The sequence below is a fragment of the Thermobia domestica genome, chromosome 8, assembly GCF_964235325.1.
Source record: "Thermobia domestica chromosome 8, izTheDome1.hap1.1, whole genome shotgun sequence".
In the NCBI taxonomy this organism is placed as follows: domain Eukaryota; kingdom Metazoa; phylum Arthropoda; class Insecta; order Zygentoma; family Lepismatidae; genus Thermobia; species Thermobia domestica.
Genome location: NC_137461.1, coordinates 136,239,636 through 136,260,611, shown reverse-complemented (window position 1 = coordinate 136,260,611; position 20,976 = coordinate 136,239,636). Strand labels below are relative to the sequence as shown.

The 20,976-nt window shown below is 33.9% G+C and overlaps 1 protein-coding gene across 1 annotated transcript in view; it reads left to right on the top strand.

The window, feature by feature from the left end:
• Ccm3 (programmed cell death protein 10 Ccm3) overlaps window positions 1-20,454 on the top strand; it is a 44,489-nt gene extending 24,035 nt beyond the window's left edge. Inside the window, exons 4-5 of the mRNA XM_081769025.1 lie at window positions 4,843-5,007; window positions 16,799-20,454. Coding sequence (XP_081625151.1) covers window positions 4,843-5,007; window positions 16,799-16,883 — 250 coding nt within the window. The 3' untranslated portion in view covers window positions 16,884-20,454. The remainder of the gene's footprint in view (window positions 1-4,842; window positions 5,008-16,798) is intronic.
• Window positions 20,455-20,976: the final 522 nt, after the last annotated feature.

Sequence of the window (20,976 nt, the reverse complement as noted above, 5' to 3'; positions counted from 1 at the left end):
AATGGCATACATTCCAAAAGTTGCGGCCCCTCATCAAACCTCTGTTCCCATCATTTTTTACTTTTCCCGTCGATTTTCAAACTTATGCAGGTGTCCAAGGACTTTTGACTCACCCTATATATATATATATATATATATATATATATATATATATATATATATATAGGGTGGTAGGTAATTCCACCGACAAACTTTGGGAGTTGATTCCTTATATGAAATGGAAGAAAAAAAAGTTCTAATACACATTGGACAAAAAAGTCTCCTTTCAGAGTTATGAACTACCGAAAATTCACGTTCTGAAACGCTCTGCCTTAGAAACTACAGGACCGATCCCAAGCGGTTTAAGGAATTACAAAGGAACTAGTATGCGCTCTATCGAAATATTGTATGTTCTATCGTGGTCCGTGATCGGCGAAACGAACTGTAAAAAGGAAGTTGAGGTATACGGATATTCCTTTAAGTACTAATGGCACATTTATTTCGCCGATAACGGAGAATGGTAAAACATGGATATTTAGATAGATTGCATACTAGTTTCTGTGTAATCTCTTAAATCGCTTGGGATAGGTCCTATAGTTTCTAAGGCAGGGCGTTTCGAAACACGATTTTTCGAATTTTCGGCGATTCATAACTCTGAAAGCAGACTTTTTTTGTCCCATGTTTATTAGAACTTTTTTCTTTCATTTCATATAAGGAATCACCTCCCAAAGTTTGTCGGTGGAGTTACCTACCACCCTGAATATATATATATATAATCATTTATTTCTTTATACAGAGTGGCCCAAAAGTAGGCGTACAGTCCCGTACTGATCGGTCATGACATTTTATATCATTTACTTATCGTTATCCATACAGGTATTGACTTAGTTTCTTCCTTACCTGTTCTTAATTTATTTTCACTTATAACTTAAACTCGGAACAGACCGAAGCAAATAAATTCATTATTTTAATAAATCAAAATGCCATACTTGATCGATGCTAGTCTGTATACCTACTTTTGGGCTACCCTGTATAATAGGAGTGCTTCCCCAAGACAAAAACACTTGCAATGCCAACACTTAACGCATTCGCGTCCTATTCATTTATATATGTCACTGTATATGAGTATTTACTACTCAAAGCTACTTCTTATAATCTGTATTCATCGATCCTATAAAGGATAGTCGAATAGATGTTATAAACCTCGGCTAAAAAGTTGTCAAGCACTGGCTACTGCAACGGAAGATTCGAAATTACACAACATTTGTTGTTACGAAAACCCTGACATTCCTCCACATTTACTCTTCGTGACTTGTTATATCATAGGTACGAATGAAAGTTTATCACTATTTATTTGCTTACGGGGGCGCGGTGGCTCAGTGGTAGAGCGTTCACCTCCGGCACTTGGGGTCTTTGGTTCGATCCGAGCTCGCGCCGTGTGGACTTTGTGGTGGACAAACACCGTGCTCCTGGGTTTTCTCGGGGTTCTTCCGTTTCCTCCCACTTTCTTCATTCCACCATTTCAATCATCTCTCATTATCATTGTCTCATTTAGCCTAACCGGCATAATCGTGGGACGTTAAACTTAAAGATTTCATTTTTATTTGCTTACGTTAATACTAAAATTATTCCATCTGCAAAAACTTCTGCATTGACTCGTGACTTTAAAATTCCTACATTTAAGAGTGACAACATACACCGATGACTTAACATATACCACAACCATTCATTTGCATTTAAACTACTGATAATAATAATCCAGTATTTACGTGGCTGTCCGGAATGTTTCATATATATTAGCACGGTGATCACACTAATTTATATATTTTGAAGATTATTCACTAACACATACGCCTAGAACGACTGAGTTTACGCATGGGTAAACAATCGCTAACATTTAGTTGCTAAAACTGCTTCATAACAGCTGGTTCCTGTTAAGAGCTAAAGTAAAGTTTAAATTTGAATATTATTCAGCTATTTAACATTAAAACAGAATGAAAATTTTAGCAAATCCTTTCGATATCTTATTCTTACGAATTGACTACATACTATAGCTGTACTATTCATTAGCAACGAATAATCTTAAAAAATATACGATTTTGAACTTTACTTTGCTGTTTATCTTGGCAGTTCGGTAATAACAAATGACCTACGAGGCGCGACCGTAGCCTCGCGCTGGGGGTCGCTGTTATACAAAACTGAAACAGTGAAACGCAATAGGATAAATATCTGAATCCTGCCTTTGTATTATTAACTAAATGCATTTTGATATCTAAACCGATTGAGTAAACATTTAATTGGACATAAAGGGAACTGTACGTATTTGCGCACTAATACTATCGTACACACAGAGATGAAAGGTTCATATCGCTAATTAAATTGTCACCATAGCATCAATAGAAATATTTCCACTCACACACACCATTCTTACTAATCAAACATTACATGCAACTAAATACACATATGATTACATGTTATATACACAAAAATATAGAAACCTACGCATTTGTAAAAAATAATTCAGTAAATTGACATTATTTTCACTGGCTTTAATGGAAGAAGATGAAGTATAAAACTAATCAAACTTTATACTGAAAAACTAAATTGGGTTAAGTCGAAAAAGGGGTGGGAAGGTTCCTTTCCGAAGGAAAGGAACCTTCAGTTACTTTCTTCAACTCATTTTGTTTAAGTGAGCACATAGGCAAGCCAAAGTAGGTAGAGTTCCCAATTAACTCAATACTCAATTAAATGATGACATTTTTAACTTTTGCAATAAGCTGCAAGTGTTGTATTCAGACCAGAAGTTTATTTATAAATTGAATGTTGTAGGTTTTGATTTATATTGAATATTTATATTGTTTCAGAAAGCAATCTTTTCGCCTGCATCGTGAAAAGTACTACGAAAACAGGACGTGAGCGATGAGACCATTTGTCTCCGTTACTATTTAATGACGAAGAAAACATGAGAAAAATAAGAAAGAAAGAAACTTTTGAAACAAGGTTCCGTATTTTCTTGCGTACATTCTAAATCTAAAACGGAAGTAACTATGTTCCATTTGAGAACTTTGACTTATTTCTCATCTGCTGTAGAAGTTGAAAATTTGTATCGCAGTTCGGTTTGCCCTATGCATATTTGTTCACATTCAGAAAGAAACGTATACATTTACGACGTCTCTATACCCTGTTCGGCGTAAGCTCTAAACTGCGATAAACAAAGCCACGTGAAACTAAATCTCGCTGATTTGCTGTTGGCCTACCGACGCTTGTGCTCCTCCGCAAAATAGTTCATATTATTTAATTATTACTTTTACTATGAAGCTCCATATTAAACTGCTACATTATTGTAAATGACATAAATATATTATGGATTATGTAATGATACTGCAATCGAGTGTGGTTAGTAAAACAATGGAAATAAATGCTAAGCATGTGCAGTAATTACGGCGCCAATTCAATTGTGGAAGCGTGTTCTGCTTTTAAGTCTGAAAGATGGCTCACATGAATCCCGGTTCCGCGAGTTTTGTGGTGAAACATCAACAAAGTAAACTTTTACTCACTAAGCAACAATTGTTTACCAGCGAAATTCATATATATATATATATATATATATATATATATATATATATATATATATATATATATAATCTTTCGAGATTTTTCTTTCATTTCTGCTGCAGCTGTAGGTATCTGGACAACACGACAAAGTATTGTCAAAATGCACGTGTATAATTTGCTCCTCCCCGTGGGGACTGGAAGTGATACATCACTAGCCAATAGTATTTGTGACAAGCGGAAGGATACAAATATTTTGTTTATCGGAGTTTAGAGCTTACGCTGAACAAGAAATAGTTTTTGTTTATTTCACTGAATGCAGTTTGTCTTACTTTCATAGATAACATATGCACTTTTCTGATGCTGTACTTAAATACAAATCGGCGTAAAAGAAATGTTGCAAACGTATGGAATGGAATCTTTTCCGAAACATCATTGAAACAAATGTGAAAGTAAATGGAGCCCTGATGAAATCCAAAAAGCTATTTTAACTGATTCATGTTTACTTTCTCAAAATGTTCCCATAAGTTTTCACCCTGACACTGAAATATTACACTACTGGTATTACGCTGTTCATGGCATTTAGTGCCATCTATGGAAGAAATAATGTAATAGTTTTTTTTTCAGCTGTCTAGCTGCGTTTGTTCATTGCAGGTAGTCATTTGAAGCAGTCGCTGTGCGTTGAACCCGACTACCACATGACAATACTTCAGTCCATATGGCTCTTGTTACCAAGGCTGCAGTGCTGTTGAATTTCTTCGAAGTTAGTCTTTCACTGCAGCTTTGGCAGCAATAGCCGTGTGGACTGTAACGCAGTATGCAAGCTTAGCGTACAATTGACTAACTCAAATGACTTCCAGGGTAGGAAATTTTGGCAATGCCCTCATATATAAAATATGTTTAATATATATACACGATCATAAGCTCGTATGTGATCCATTTCTTGGAACGGGCGCAGTGATACTTAAAAATTATTTTTGACTGAAGAGTTGAGGAGAGAACAAGCTACGTACTTTTCTGTACTTTGCTTTTTTGTGTCTTTTTTTTTTTAACCGAGCAATATCTATTTCATGAAACTTCAGCGAAAGTTCTTTTAGTTTATTTTTTTACTGTTGTGTGATAATATTTTCATTATTTTCTGGTAAGTAATTAATTTGTTGTAAACTGTGGGTACTATATATATATATATATATATATATATATATATATATATATATATATATATAATGAATAGGGATATTTAGAGAAACAATTAAAATTTTCTTCCAATTGATTAAGTACATTGTAACTAATATTACTGTATTTTCCTAGGGAGATTGCTAGTGCCATAAAGAAGTTGCTTGATGCGGTTAATGAAGTAGCTGGTTTTATCCCAGGTTCAACTGGGAAGCAAGCTTTAGAGCAGCGGAAAAGGGAGTTTGTTAAATTTTCCAAACGCTTCAGTAACACGTTAAAGGAATACTTCAAAGAAGGACAGTAAGTAAATTTCTTTTATTTGTGGTAAATGTTTTGTTGGTTCTCTAGAAACTCAGTTTGTGTGTTTCTTGAAATAGATTTAATATCAAAGGGACGCTTTTCTTTTTGTCTCCTTTAACACAGTAAATAATAATAATAATAATAATAATAATAATATACAGACGTGTTCAGATTATTAGACTCATGCTCGAAAAATGCAAAATTAATGTAGGAGTCCTAATTTTAGAGTTTTAGAACATTTAATGTAATGGTTAAACCAACAAATATAGGATCCTTCTTTTGTTTACTGTACAGTTGAAGTGGTGATATCACCGTTGAACAGCATTTAGTATTAGTGAGAGGGGGAAATTCTGAAAGTGGTGTTTCAGTTGTAGATAGCTGTTGTGGTTCTCATCAACAAGTTGTGAAGTGTTGTGGTTGCTGTCGTAAGAAGTTAACGACATTCAAAGCGTTCAACAGTTCGAATGGGCCAGTTTAAAATGATCGACGTGTTTCGTGTATCAATCTTTTATTCTGTGTAGTCCTGTAATTGCAGCATAATGGGAAAAGCAAAAGATCTTTCTCCGCGTAAAATGGAAGTTAACAAAATTCTTCTGGTGGAAATAAGATATACACGGCAATACATTGCTAGTAGAATTGGGATAGAACAAAAATCTGTGAGTAGAATCTCTGTTGAAGTGAACAAGAGCCAAAATAGGGTTGAGAAGTGTGGGCGAAAACCAAAGCTATCGCTAACAGGTATCACAAAACTAAAAAGATTGGCTCTGGGAAACAGAAGTGCAACTTCTAATAAACTTACGCATAAAAATGGGTGAGTATGACGTAGACATTTGGCCTAAAAGTGTTCGAAGGACTCTTTGTGCCGAGGGAATAAAAGCACACGGTCAAGAAAGAAAACAAAAATTAGAGTCTACTCTAATTATGGCAAAGAAGCGCCTCGAATGAGCACGAGGCATAGAATATTGGACTGCTGACGATTGGAGAATAGTGTATTTCAGTGATGAATTATGTACCTTTGTGTCTGATGAATGTTCACAATATGTGCGACGTTGACCTGGGAGGAATTCAAGATAGAATGTCTTTAATAAACCGTGAAGCATCCTACTTCAGTCATGGTCTGGGGTGTGATCTCTGTCTTCGAGCCTGGAAGACTGTATATGATGCCTTCCATTTCAATTCAGGCAGAGCACGTACCATCACCATCTCAGAACTCTTTTTGTAGCAAGTAGACATGTTTTTAAGAGACCCATATTTTTTTGTTTTGTCGAAAAAAATTTTCCCGCCAAGTAATCGGCCATCAAAGACGGGGAGTACAATTTATGAATTGAAGACATGGAAAATGGTCAACTTCGGAGCCACACCATTCGGCTATGGAGACAGGTAGAGTTACAATTCTTGTTGTGGTATGTACATAGGGATATAAATAAACTATATTTTATTATAGTTTGGTTTGCGCATGTGTATCTTTTTGTACATAAATTAACAAATGAACGTCAATTTATCTGAAAAGTCGAAGTTTGCGAATTTTTTTCGAGCACCTCCGATTCGAATTTTAAAATTATGTTTTCACGGTTAGTAAGACCTGGTTACCCGCTTTCCGAAAAAAAAAAAAAATAAAATGTATCGCTTCTGTGTGCAACCGTTTTGCCGCAAAAAATTCAAGATATTGTAAAAATTTCAAAAATCGCCATTTTTGGGCGCCATTTTCTCGAAAACAACATCTTTTAAAATTCTGAAATTTTGTCAGATGGTTCAACTTTACATAAATAATAAACACACCAAATATCATTCTCGACCAATGCCTCATGAATTAACTGCAGCCTTTTAAAGTTAGGGAAGTTTCGTTAACTTTGATGTCACAGTTAGCAACACTGGGAACAATAAAAGTGCAATGATTTGATTATGTTTGTGGTTCACATTCATTAAATGAAGAACAAAAGGTTTTCTTGATCGTTTTTATCATTATTTTGATCAAGAAAACTCTCTGAAATAGTAAAATGAGCCTCCCCCTACTCCTCCGTTTTCTTGAACCGAAATAATCTGAGGTGGAAATTACGATTACGAAACACACAAATTTTAAGTTTACCGGAAATGGCCATCCAACAAATCCTGATGATCTACCAAAAGTCTGAACTATTACATTAGTGATGATTTGAAATGCTCCAGACAAAGTCTCAATTAAGTGCGATGTCATTACAGTGATCGAAAAAGGACAAAAAATCGAAACATTTTCTTACGTGTTCCAAAGAAATTTACTGACTTTTTAAACAGAACAATCCAACATAAGAATGGGTCACTCGGAATTTTACAGTATTCGACTAAAGTGGGTCAGTCCGCAACCTGCGAGGGAAGTGTGTATGTGTGTGTGTGTATTGTGCAAATTTTAAGTTAGCTGCTACTGCGTTGCTACTTAGCTGCTACTGCGTTGCTACAAATCAAAGGTACAGCCTGTATTGAAGCTGTCATGAGTGACCTATTTCCTTTAGTAGTATGATCCGTAGAAAATGACAACTGTTCTCTTCAACAATGTGGTGAATGTCCTGGAGTGGAAGGAATAAGTGTGGAGTCTTTAATTATTGATCCTGATGAAAATGAAAGTGTTACGTATGCCATATGGGAAAACAATAATATCGTTAAAAAACTGTGCCACTTTCTGTTTTCGTATCGTACATTGCTGGTTTAACTGTAAGAATTGTAATTCATGACTACATGCAGAAAATCCAAAGAGAATTAATTGCTACCGAAAAGCACCGTATAAAATTTCAAGATACAAATTCTATTTTACTTCATTTGGACTTCGCTGAAAACTGGACTGTTATTCTGCAAAGGGAAATTCAGAGTTATCACCGGAATATGAAACATCTGACAGTTTTGTTGTAATAAACGACGATAAAACATACGATTCGGCTCATGTACTCATAGCCATAGACAAGATTCTAAAAATACTCGAAGAAAAGCGAAAACATATTTTATAGAAAAAGGTTTGAATACGTGAAAATAAGTGTCTGCAATTTACCAAACCGTGTCAGTGATTTCTGATGGTGCTGTATCCCATTTTAAAAATCGCTTTCAGATGTTCAAGATGGAGACAGGTCCGATAAAGCAGTGGTTTTGCAGTGAAACCGGCCATGCAAGGGTCTCTGCGACAGTATTGAGGGGGGAGATGTAAAGAATGTGGCAACGCGGCATAACCTTAAGCAAAAACAGATACACAGTATTAAAATCGCAGAAGAACAAAATAAATAAAATGAAATCTTTAAGTTTTACGTCCCACGCTATGCCGGTTAGGCTAAAGAAGACGGTGATTATGAGAAATGAATGAAATGGTGGAATGCAGAGAAATGGGAGGAAACGGTATAACCCCGAGAAAACCCACAAACACGGTGTTTGTCCACCACAAAGCCCACACGGCGCGATCTGGGATCGAACCAGGGACCCCAAGCACCGGAGGTGAACGCTCTACCACTGAGCCACCGCGCCCCCACTAAAACCGCAGAAAAAATCGTGAGTATAGTGCAAGTACAAACTCCGGGTATTACTTTCGTTTTGTTGCCTGGAACTGAATTCGACGACTTCCGGAAGAAAAAAAGGGAAAGTATGCGACCGGTAACTGGTATTCAACGAAGTCATCTTTGGCTTTCGGAAAATGACGAAGGTTTTATGGCAGTAACGGGATACCATGAACTAACTTCATGCTTTCCCCAAAATCGAACTTCTGCAATTCAAAGTGTAGATTTAAGAAATCTGCAAAAAGGAACTTTTGTTACATACATATATGTATGATAACCAATGGTGCGTAGCAGAAATATTATGAATAAATCATGAATTACGTGAAGTTGAAGTGCTGTTTATAATTCTACATGGACCTTCAGCATTTGTGACTATCGACAATGTGCTACGCAGGGGCGGATCCAGGACGGACTTCTGGAAGGGGAGGGGGGTAATACTGCTACTTAGAGGTACTTTTAAGAGCTCCAAACTCTGAGATCGGTTTTATTTATATATAAAATAAAAAAGTTTCTTACCCCTAGATCCACTCCTGGACGAGTTGTGAGTGAGCCAACACCTATTGGAGCACCTGCACGGTTACATGCTATTAACGAAGAAGACACCAACCAAGCAACTGATTGGTCCATGTAAAAAAAAAAAAAAAAAAAAAAAAAAAAAAAAAAAAAAAATAATAATAATAATAAAAAATCAGTGAAATTTTGTTTCCCAAGACCATTTTAAGTAAGTAAACTTGAAATTTGTGCGTTTCGTAATCGTAATTTCCACTTCAGATTATTTCGGTTTAAGAAAACGGAGGAGTAGGGGGAGGCTCATTTTACTATTTCAGAGAGCCTTCTTGATCAAAATAAATAAAAAAAAAAGCAGTGAAGAAAACCTTTTATTCTTCATTTAATGAATGTGAACCACAAACATCATCAAATCATTGCACTTTTATTGTTCCCAGTGTTGCTAACTGTGACATCAAAGTTAACGAAACTTCGCTAACTTTAAAAGGCTGCAGTTAATTCATGAAGCATTGGTCGAGAATGGTATTTGGTGTGTTTATTATTCATGTAAAGTTAAACCATCTGACAAAATTTCAGAATTTTAAAAGATGGTGTTTTCGAGAAAATGGCGCCCAAAAATGGTGATTTTTGAAATTTTTACAATTACTCGAATTTTTTGCGACAAAACAGTTGCACACAGAAGCGATACAAATTTTTTTTCGGAAAGCGGGTAGCTAGGTCTTACCAACCGTGAAAACAGAATTTTAAAATTCGAACCGGAAGTGCTCGAAAAAAAATTCGCAAACTTCGACTTTTCAGATAAATTGACGTTCATTTGTTAATTTATGTACAAAAAGATACGCATGCGCAAACCAAACTATAATAAAATATAGTTTATTTATATCCCTATGTACATACCACAACAAGAATTAAAACTCTACCTGTCTCCATAGCCGAATGGTGTGGCTCCGAAGTTGACCATTTTCCGTCTTCTACAATTCATAAATTGTACTCCCCGTCTTTGATGGCCCATTACTTGTCGGAAAATTTTTTTCGACAAAACAAAAAATATGGGTCTCTTAAAAACATGTCTAGTTGCTGTAAAAAAAAATAGTTTCAACAATATCTGAGATGGTGATGGTACAATTTTTTATTTTTTTGCCTGAGTTGAAATGGAAGGCACCATATAGTAGAGAGGATAATGAAGCACGACTAATACCTATAAGTTCTTCAAGAAGAACTGCTTTCCCAGACTTCGGTGTGGTTTGATGACGTACAATTCATCTTTATGCATGATGGAACCCCATACCACCCGGAGGAGGGGGGCGGTGGCTCAGTGATAGAGCGTTCACCTCTGGTGCTGGGGGTCCCGGGTTCGATCCGTACCCCCAAGTGAACTTTGTGGTGGACAAACACCGTGTGCGTGGGTTTTCTCGGTGTTCTCCCGTTTCCTCCCACTTTCTTCATTCCACCATTTCATTCATTACTCATCATCACCGTCTCTTTTAGCCTAACCGACATAATCGTGGGACGTAAAACAATGATTTCATTTCATTTTTTCCCATACCACCGGGCCAAAGCTGTGACAAAATTCTTCGAGGACAACGAAATTAGTGTTCTTTCGTGACCAGGCACTAGTTCTGATATACCGATTGAAAACTTTTGGAGCTTAATGAAAGAAAAGCTAGAGAAGAAACACATTAGAACCAAACTTCAATTGATCAAGGAGATCAACAATTTGTGGTATCACGATGCTGAAGGCAAAATGTGCTAAACTCGTACATAGGATGCCACAAAGGATTAAAGACTTAATAAAGAATAAGGGATTTCATAAGAAATATTAATCTTTGTGTGAGAGAGAATTTTCTTGTAAGTATACCACTTATTTTTTGTTCTCAGTTTGGATATACACATTTTATGGTAATTATATTTAAATGTTACGTACGCATTTGTTTCATTGATATTGAAAAGCATATGCCACACCCACTAGAAATTTGGACAGAGTTACAAAGTAGTAATTTGGACAAAGTTCGCACGTATTTTCTTACGTAATATTGTAAGAACAGTAAAATATTCAGAAACTGAATGTTGAGTCTAATAATTTGAACACGTCTATATATATATATATAGAGCTTTGCTTGTTGATTATCTCTAAATATTGGCTATCATTACATACTCATGACTTGGTAAGTAGCTTTATAGTTTTATATAAGAAAATTAAGGTTAAAAGTTCGTGTCGAGTTTGGCTAAAACTAGAGAGGTATTGTAACAATGATGATTGCAAATTGGAGGTAGTAGAATTCTCAGAAAGCGTTTCAATTAACAAAAGTTCGTACGTTTAAATACGAGTATCTTATAATAGGTACAGTGTTGAAACAAATATATATCCGGGTTGATTTGTTAATTATTATTATTAGCCGATGCAGGATCTTTAACAGAGAAAAATAAATAATTTTGTTTTCCTTTCAAATGTGTTTATAATTTCAGAATTTCGTAGTGTTGATGGTTATTAATCTGGAGAAAGAAATCCCTCATGAGTATAGAAATTCTCTTGTCACCAGGGTTGGCTGGTTTAAACCAGCTGGTTTAAAAAAAATTAAACCAAAAAAACGAAAAATGTTGATAAAAGTGTAAATTTTCGTAAAATCTTGTTAAACACACATTTGTGGGTTTTCAGTTTCACTCGCGTATATTATTCATATTATATTCAGACCTGAAGTCCCAATTCATTACTCAAAGAAATTATACTACAAGAACAACTTGAATATAATATGAATAATATATGTTTTTTATATATAAGTTTATGAATGTTTCTTTTGTAATTTTTTTATGGTTAATTAATATTGTTAATCAATATTAATATGCAATTGGAATAAAAGGAAAATTTTAAATATGGTTTCGTTTAATAATTACTTTTTATAAAATTCATTGAAATGTCATATTTTTTTTGAGGGGTGGAGGGGATCATACAAACTCCACGAGAGGCATTTATTGAAATTAGAAGAACCTTTTGTACCTATTTACGTATAAATGAGTCAGAGCCAAAGTGGACTCAAATAATTTGTATCTTTATTCACTTTTCTTACTGATATGCAAATTAAGTCGTCGTATTTCTATAACTTGGACTAATAAAAGTTGTAGTGAACTAACTTGAGCTAAATTAGTTCTTCTGTACTCTGCAGTATTTTGAAATTGTCCATATGTAATTCTGTATAATGGTTTCATTTGTGCAGCTGTTTATCTTTTTGTCCTTCTGAAATGACTCTTGACAGTTATATTAACAATTATGTAAAGATTAGTACAACGTATTTTTTTATCAGGAATCCTTCGTGAGTGAGTCGGCAGACGTATCGCATTTGTATCCAATTAGTCCCGGTTTCGAGTCCAAATGGAGAACAATTTCTCTCGGATGTAAGACGAGAAGCGGTTTGGATTCCGATTTAAGCTTATGTGACCCCTTTCAGCATAACCCGGTTGTTGCATAATAACACCAAGGCTAAACAAACTTGTTTCAGTGCATATGTAATATAAATACATAGTGCAAATTATTTAAACCAAAAAAACTTGGTTTAAACAAAAAAAAAGTTTAAACCAAGAAACGGATTTAAACAAAAAAAAAAAAAAAAAAACGGGTTTAAACTCCAAAAAACCGGGTTTAAACCAAAAATCTGTTTTTTTTTTTTGTTTTTTCAGTAAAAACCATGGTTTTTGCCAACCCTGCTTGTCACTATTTCAGGCAAGATGGAAATTCCCATCTAGCCTAAAATGGGTTAAATTTTCATCTTGGAGAAATATGTAGCTGATAAGTCGATAAGCAAGATGGAATTGAACCAATTTAGGTATCTAACTAAACTATTGCGGTATCGAAAAACTGGAAAATTAAATAAATGTGAATAAAAGAAACTTCAAGAACTCACTAAAGGGCAGTTAAAAAACAATATACTTCGCAACAAAAGCACTAAAACGTAGAAAATAATTCATTACCATTATCTATATGAAAAATTTTTTGAAGTCTGTACCAAGTCAAATTAATGCCTCATAAAATTAGCATCCAAACTAATGTTAAGCTTTAATTGGTTTCGCTTTGCACCTACTTTAAAATTTTTCATAGGTAATGGTAATGAATTATTTTCTACCTTTTAGCACTTTTATTATTTCCTACTGTTTGGCGCTTTTGTTGAAGTCGGTTAACATAAATATAATTTTGTAGTTTTTATTGGCTCAAATTTAACCTGTGAATGATACTCGTTATATGAACGATACTGACCTAGTTTCTAACTGGAATGATCGCAAACCGCACAGAGTTAGTAAAACTGTATCCACTGCACAGAAAGTTATACATATCGGCGCAGATATCCGCATCTGTGCATACCACTATTTTATATTTAACCATCCATCAGAACAGAGTAAATAATTGATTTGATTTTTATATATAAACTATTGTCAGCTAAGTAACAAATAAGGGAAAGACGAGTTTATTCTTTACTCTGGAGCGCAGTGGCAATATTTACATTGCGTGTAGAAGAAATTTAAAAGCCTTCACTAACAAGAAAGAAACAAGTTTTGATCTTATCAGCAGTCAAACAGTATTGTTTTCTCTTTCTGTTTGAGCCCGTGTTTCTCCCGTGGTTAGCTCACAAACTTCACAGTGCAAGGAAACTGACAAGATCGTATGAACTTCCACAAGCGACCGTCGTCCACATCGGGTGGCGCCACTGCATACATCAAGAGAGTGACATTTTACATGTCGCGTCACAATTTATTGTTGATTTTGAAATTCATATGTCTATACCAGAAAAAGATAGTACCAACCTAAAGACAAATATATAGGCTTTATCTTGAAATGCAGTGCACAGAAAAAAGCGTAGTATTTTTACGAAAACTACAAAACTAAAACTAAAAGCTTGTGTCTCACTTGGATTTCAGCAGTGCTGGCAATGCATATTTCAATCTTTATCTAATTCTGATTAAATATCTATTACAATATCTATTACAATAATATTTCATGACAAAGAGAAATATGTAAAAAGCTCATACTTTTGTTTTACTTTTTTCGGTAATTGATTCCAGAGAAAAAAGCAATGAAATTGCATAATTAATTAATAATTGTTTGGTAATTATTATTGAATTTTGTTTAGAATCACTTTTAATTAAATGTACAGCCAATATGATGTTTCCGAGCAAACAAAGCATGATTAATATTGTAAATTTTAAACAGGGAAATGCCCCCTTAAAAGCAGAAGTTTTCGAAATCTCTGCGATAGGCTCGCGTATTTTTAACGAGAAGTTCATATACCGAGTTATATCTTCCGAAATTGAGGGTATCATGAGATACTCCATTTTTTGGCATAAACTATGAATCCGCCTCTATCCCTCTTAGGATATGCGTTGTAATCAAAGTAACATTGTAAACATCCATTTCGAGGTAGATGATACGAATATTAAAAACTTTACTTCAGACAGTTCAACCGTTTTTCCACTATGCGATCACTTTTATTTATAAGATTAGTTGAATTGACCCTTCTTCGCACGGCGCTAATAGGTTCATGGATCTCATATAGGATACACATTTCAGTGAAAGTGTAATGATAAAAATTCATAAGATACTCTACTTCAGGCATAAATTTTGAAATGTCCTATTCCCCCCACTTTTTTTTTTAATGAAATTGACTTAATAAAAACCCAGGTTGAGGTCTGTAATATGTTCTAAAAGTCTTTTTAAACGAGTCAGTCGTATTCCTGACTCCGAAACTATGGAGCCGACACTAATTTGCAATAGACTGAAATGGTGTGACGTCACATCCTTTTCGTTGCCATGGTGATCGCCATTTTATTTTCTAAACATCAAGTAGCGTAAATACCTAAATTACCTAAATGCAAAACGAAAATAGTGGTGAAAAATTTCAGAATTGCGAACATAAGACTGAATGAAATATTTATGTTTTTAAATATTTCTAATCAATGAAACTAAAAAAACAGAGATATAGAAAAAGAAAGAGAAAACAAATGTACTCATCTTGTTCATATAATCAGATAACAAATAATTCTGGAAAATTTTTGATTCATTAATATAAGTTTCATAACATTGCATACGTGGTCAGGATTAATGTTTAACAGTTGTTAAGCATATATGCTGAACTATTCATAATTGGATGTTTTCTTATTATACTGTTTCTATTAAAAAAAAAAAAAAAAAAAAAGTGATAGAGAATATAAGGAAAGATCTGACACCTACGATCCACTGATGGTCCGGATTGAAAATTTCCAAAGGCTTTATATATATATATATATATATATATATATATATATATATAATATTGTAGGCACTAATATTGTGCACTTCCATGATGAAGACTGGATATAAGAGAAGTAAATGTCCCAATAGAATGAACATTGTTCTAACAGATACTTTTTCTTTTTTTAAATCGTATATTTTTACTTTTGCTTGTGCCGACAGCTTGTCAATCTGCATGTTAGGGAGTTTATATTGTGTATAATTGCTTCTGAAGGTGAATTACATGATAATGACGTTCATATTAATTATTTAATTTCTATCTTATTACTTAGAGATGTGACGCTTTTAGAAATAAGTTCCTTAGATATTAGTCTTTCGTTATGAATTCCCTTGATTTTGTTTGTAGTTTCCTAAACGCATTTCCATTTTCTAAATCCGTACCCTTTCTCACCAGCCTTATTAGTCGTTAAAACATTTTATAATTATAAATAAATTTACAGCCGTTGTCCTTGTTTGTACTAGACTTTAAAATACACCATTCGCTTCACGCGTTTGTATAGAAAAAAACATGGCGATCACCATGGTAACGGAGAGGAAATGACGACATCACTATTTCAGTCTATTTAGGACATTTTATTTTCTACCCCTTACCTGCATGCCGATAGTGGCTAAACTTGGATTTAAATGCCATGGGGAGTGTTTCTATTCATCTCAGCAACCCTGAAAACTATGGACTATCGGTCGTGTATGATTGTTTTTTTTTTTCGCCCCTCCCCTCCCTAGGAGTTCTATGAATCTTGTCCTCTCACTGGGACTAAATTGGAACGGCATCGAGATAATCACTATTCATCTCAGCGACCTCGAAAACTTAGACACTAATATCGGTCACTCGATTAATTTTACACGTCATCCATCATTTCACCGCATCATTTCTATTATTTCGGCAATGGTGGGGGTTTAAGGGTAGAAACCACCCTTTGAACGGTAGGGGTGATGTCCAAGCAAAGAAAAGAAACATCATTTAATGTAGAAGAAAACATACTGCCAAGGGGTTTTTAGAAAAAAAAAATACTGCCAGGGGGGGTTTAGATCAGCTGATGCAGAATCTGACGTCAAAATTACAAAATTCAAAATGGCGGATCCAATATGGTGATTACATTTACAAAAAGTCTTCTGGTTTGAAATGCTCTGTAGTTATGCAAGAACAATCATAGTTGGCAGGGGTTACTGCGAGAAGGTTGCTGACCCACTTGAAACCCCTTTCTGTACGTATTTTAACGGGTTGCTTGATTAAAGTGCATCTCAGCGCCTCTCACTATTAGGGGTGCTTTGCGATCCCGAAAACTATGGAGTTGACACAAATATTGATTGATTTCGATACAGTTTAGTGAGTAATAACTATATTTTAAAAACTCATTTCGATCGGTCCTGGCGTTTTCCAGTGATTCGATAACCCACAAGATCAATTTCATTTTTATCTAATTGATTATGTAAATATTTAGGATCTTACGTACTTATTTGAGACTTGGTTGTTCATGATACGATTTTTACTGTCTTCTAGGGCCAATGCAGTATTCGTAAGCGCCTTGTACCTGATTCATCAAACAAATATGATAATGGTAACTGTCAAAGACAAATGTGAGTAAAAAGCCAAGATTTTGTATAAAGGAATATTATTCTGATAACAATAATTAAACAACTTCTATGAAGTCTATTATGTTGAGTGGGCCTTATTCAGATGATTGGAATGTGTAATTAGAAACAAATTTAAACTTTTCTGTCTCAAATGTAAAATATGAAATAATTGTAACATTTCTTATGCTTTATTATTTTGAAAGTCTTTCAGATTCAAGCAACAATGATGATAAAGTATCCTAATTGACGTAAAAATAATAAGAGATATATATTAAGAGAAGCTTGTATTTGTGAATTGCAGACTATAGTTTTATATTTACAGGGTTACCATATATATATATATATATATATATATATATATATATATATATATATATATATATATATAAAATGAAAAAATAAGAACATAATACAAAATTTAAAATGATTTTTTGTAGTTAATTGTTTACCTGCTGCGTAACATTCCCTTTTTTATGTACATTATTGTTGAATATGCCAAAAACGAACGAGTTGTATTGAAGGCAGAATATTTTTTGCTCAGTGAAATTAGTGGTTGAAAATATATACGAAGGCTTGTAGGTTTAAACCCGCGAGCTTCATTTAAACAGTTGTGCGTATAGTCTCTTTGATGAGATATTGTCTTCGATAAAGTATTTTTCTGAATTGAAAAATGTACTTCTAATAGCTGTATAGTTCTTCCTATTCCAATTTTTTGTAGAATTTGAAACACGGTATTGGTATTATTCTTACTAGATTGAAGTTTTTATTGATTATTATTATTTTTCCGAATGAATGTATGTAAATTGATTACGATAAGTGTATGTATGTGTATTCGTGAGTATGAGGAAAGGTAAAAAGTGGTTTCTAAAGATGTTTTGTCTGTTTAGTGCGTTGGAAAATAATGAAACTTGTTGAATTGCGAATACTATATGATCAGGGAATAAAAGATGACATTAGTTTTTGTGCTTCAAGTATGTCAAATTCTATTAAGTAGTGAGAGGAAAATATTTTTGTTCCGAAGAAATCGGAGAAACAACGTAAATTTAGTGTACTAAGAATGTAAAGGAGTTTGTCTGATGTGCGATTTTGTATGTGGTAATAGTTCTACCAGTCTTTAGTGGTTAGATAGTATTGTCCTCACAAGGACGTGTTTTCATTTTACACATGTTTTCCTAGAATCATGCGTATATTTATACATGATTCATAAATACATGAAGTTCATATCGAAGAAACTTGTTAATAGGATGTATGACATATGTATTAGTTTTCCATGACAGAGAAAACAAATCATGGAAATAAATGAAATCATGCGTGTAGATGAATGCTTACAAAGAAAAGTATTCAACTTTAAGCTATTAGAATAGATTGACCTACTAAACAAGTACTTTTCTACTGAATTTATTGTAATTTTTGTTAAGTGGAAATCTTTGAACCATACAAATATGTTCTCTATATTTGCAAGATAGTCATGGAATTTAAAGTCCTAGTAATGTTAAGACTTAATAGAAATACATAGAGATGAGATTTTCGTATGTTTCTGAGGTTTCAAAAATTAATAGTGTTACTTTTCAAATTATTACGAGAAGGAAATAATAATGCTTTGCTAGTTAGTTATTTTTCGATCATTAAGTCGCAACGACAAGATAAAACATTGGTGAATCATCCTAGTTACACAATAAAAATAAAAATAGGGTGCTTCGTAAATTATGAAACTTAGATAACTTAATAATTAACTTAGATAAGTATATGTAAGATTAAAGTAACCAAATTGCGTTAATGATTGCGAAAATCTTTCTTGTAATTCAGGTTTTTCTCAGATCATCCTGACTGAAGATTTGTAAGATTTCCATAAAGTAAAATTCTTGACAGGTATTTTGGATAGAGATTCTGTCATTCCCTCTTCTTCACAACTATTTTAATTTGTGTACCCAGGGAAAAAAATGTATTTTCAGTCTCGTAGGGAAAGTAGTACCGAACTAGCGTGAGCAAATATGAAAGCAGAAATTTATTTAATCTCAATTATTTGGTCGAAAAAATAAAAACTTACAATTTGATAGGTTGAAAATAAAAATAAATAAATAAATAAAGAATTATTAAGGCCTACACGTGATGTTAGACCAGCTCGATTTTACCTTAAGAAAACCTATCTATGAAGTAAATATCGTATGAAAATTATAGGTTTTTGTATATCATCAGTAGTAAGATGATGTCAAAAGAAACATAGGAGTTTGTTTTCCATCCTTTGTCCCAGTAGTGATTGAGCTCCACTTTTTTCATTATCTATTCAGCAAAGCGAATTAGTTTCTTCCTAATTTTTAATTTTTTTTTTTCTAAATAAAGCTTGTATCCTATGTCAATTTTGTTCTTGATACTACACAATATACACAGTAGCCGTATTATAGATACCTTGTATAGAATTTGATCATCTAAAAAAAAAAAAAAAAAAAAAAAAAAAAAAACGCTTAAGCGCACTGGATGAGGTTGTCAAATATTATGAGTTTAAAAATACCATCTATTTAGTTGCAAGGGAACTTTAATAATGGCAACTATTTATTTACAATGGATACAAAAAAGATATTTCTGTGAAACTTTTCCTGTCTTTAGATGTAGTCACTAGCGTTCTGTACAATTCGTTTACGGTAATGTAAAAATCGTAATACCTGTAGCAGCATCTGTTTTATTGATGGTTCGAATAAAGTGATCTGTTTCTTTAGAATATGAAGCTCAGTCGTATGAGGTAATCCTGTATTTCGGGCTAACTCACGAACTGTCTGACATCTATCCATTTCCACCAACGCTCCAGTACCCATCACTTTCTGATACTAGCGTTTTCGTTTAAAAGCGTTTACTCACTGTTTTGTGACGCACGCACATTCCCCGGACGCCTCACGAAAACCGTGATCATACTGTCGTTCTGTAAGACTGCGGACACATTAAATCTTTATCCTACTCTGCAGTTTCTGTTTCGAGAACATCATGGGTGCGGAACTTCACACCTTGAACTTAGGAGATTCTTGTTCTTCTCGTTACGGCGCATGTCTATAGAGTTGGATAGGAGAGTCCATTGACTATGAGAAATTAGGTATCGAACAAATGTTAGGTAAATTAAAGAGAAACTAATGTTAGATATAGGCGAGAAGCACTGTTTCTGTTTCATGGTGCATGTACAAAGCAGTTTGCCACTATTAAAGTTCTAACTGTTGTATATTGTCCCCCTGTGCTTGCATTAAAATGAGAGAAGTGTTAACTTCTAAGTTTTAATTATTGGTTTATTCCGAAAAATATGTTGAAGAATTTGACGTACTTGAAGTGAAGATGTGTCATGACAGGTAGAAAGCAGAGAAGTTGAAGAAGAGATCTACTAGTGTCATGTAGTACTTTTGTTCTCTGATTGATGTATTTGTTTATTGGCAGAAGTCAATAATATAGTTGAATATATGTTAACGTTGTTGAATTCATGAAACCCCAGTAACGTTGATCTATAACAAGCTGTAAACAAAAAAAGACGAGTTTCGGTACATTAACATCTTTGTACATATGTTGTTGAATGCACAAATAAAGTATTAATATTTATAAACATAAGTCTTGTTATTTACTGCTAGATATATTTATTTGCCCGTGATGGGTGACATGAATTATTTCCCTTTATCTGTTTGTATGTAAGGCAGCAATTCTCTAGGGGAATAGAAAGTCTACAGAAAAAGTATTTCGGATTGTGGTCACCAAATCCAGTTAGCTCTAGTGTACTTTGTTTTTCTTGTTTCTGTGACGTGTAGGTTAATACTGACAAGTGCAATCGGAAAACAAATTAGAAACCACGTTTTTAGTTTCCATAGTAAACCTGTAACCCACAATACGCCCCAAAAAATAGTATTCGGATTCATTACACTAGTCAACAAATTTTAACTTTTTTTTCTGCCACATGAGAGAAAACACCTGATCATACAGGAATTTTGGCCGCTGAATTCGAATCTGCAATCCGTTTTTCTCTATCACGCACAGTTACGTGACAGAAGGATTTTCGGGAAATTTCCCTTCTTCATTTTTGTACCTCTAGCTCGGGTACCCTTAGGCATATAAACATACAAATTATATTCTAGGTTA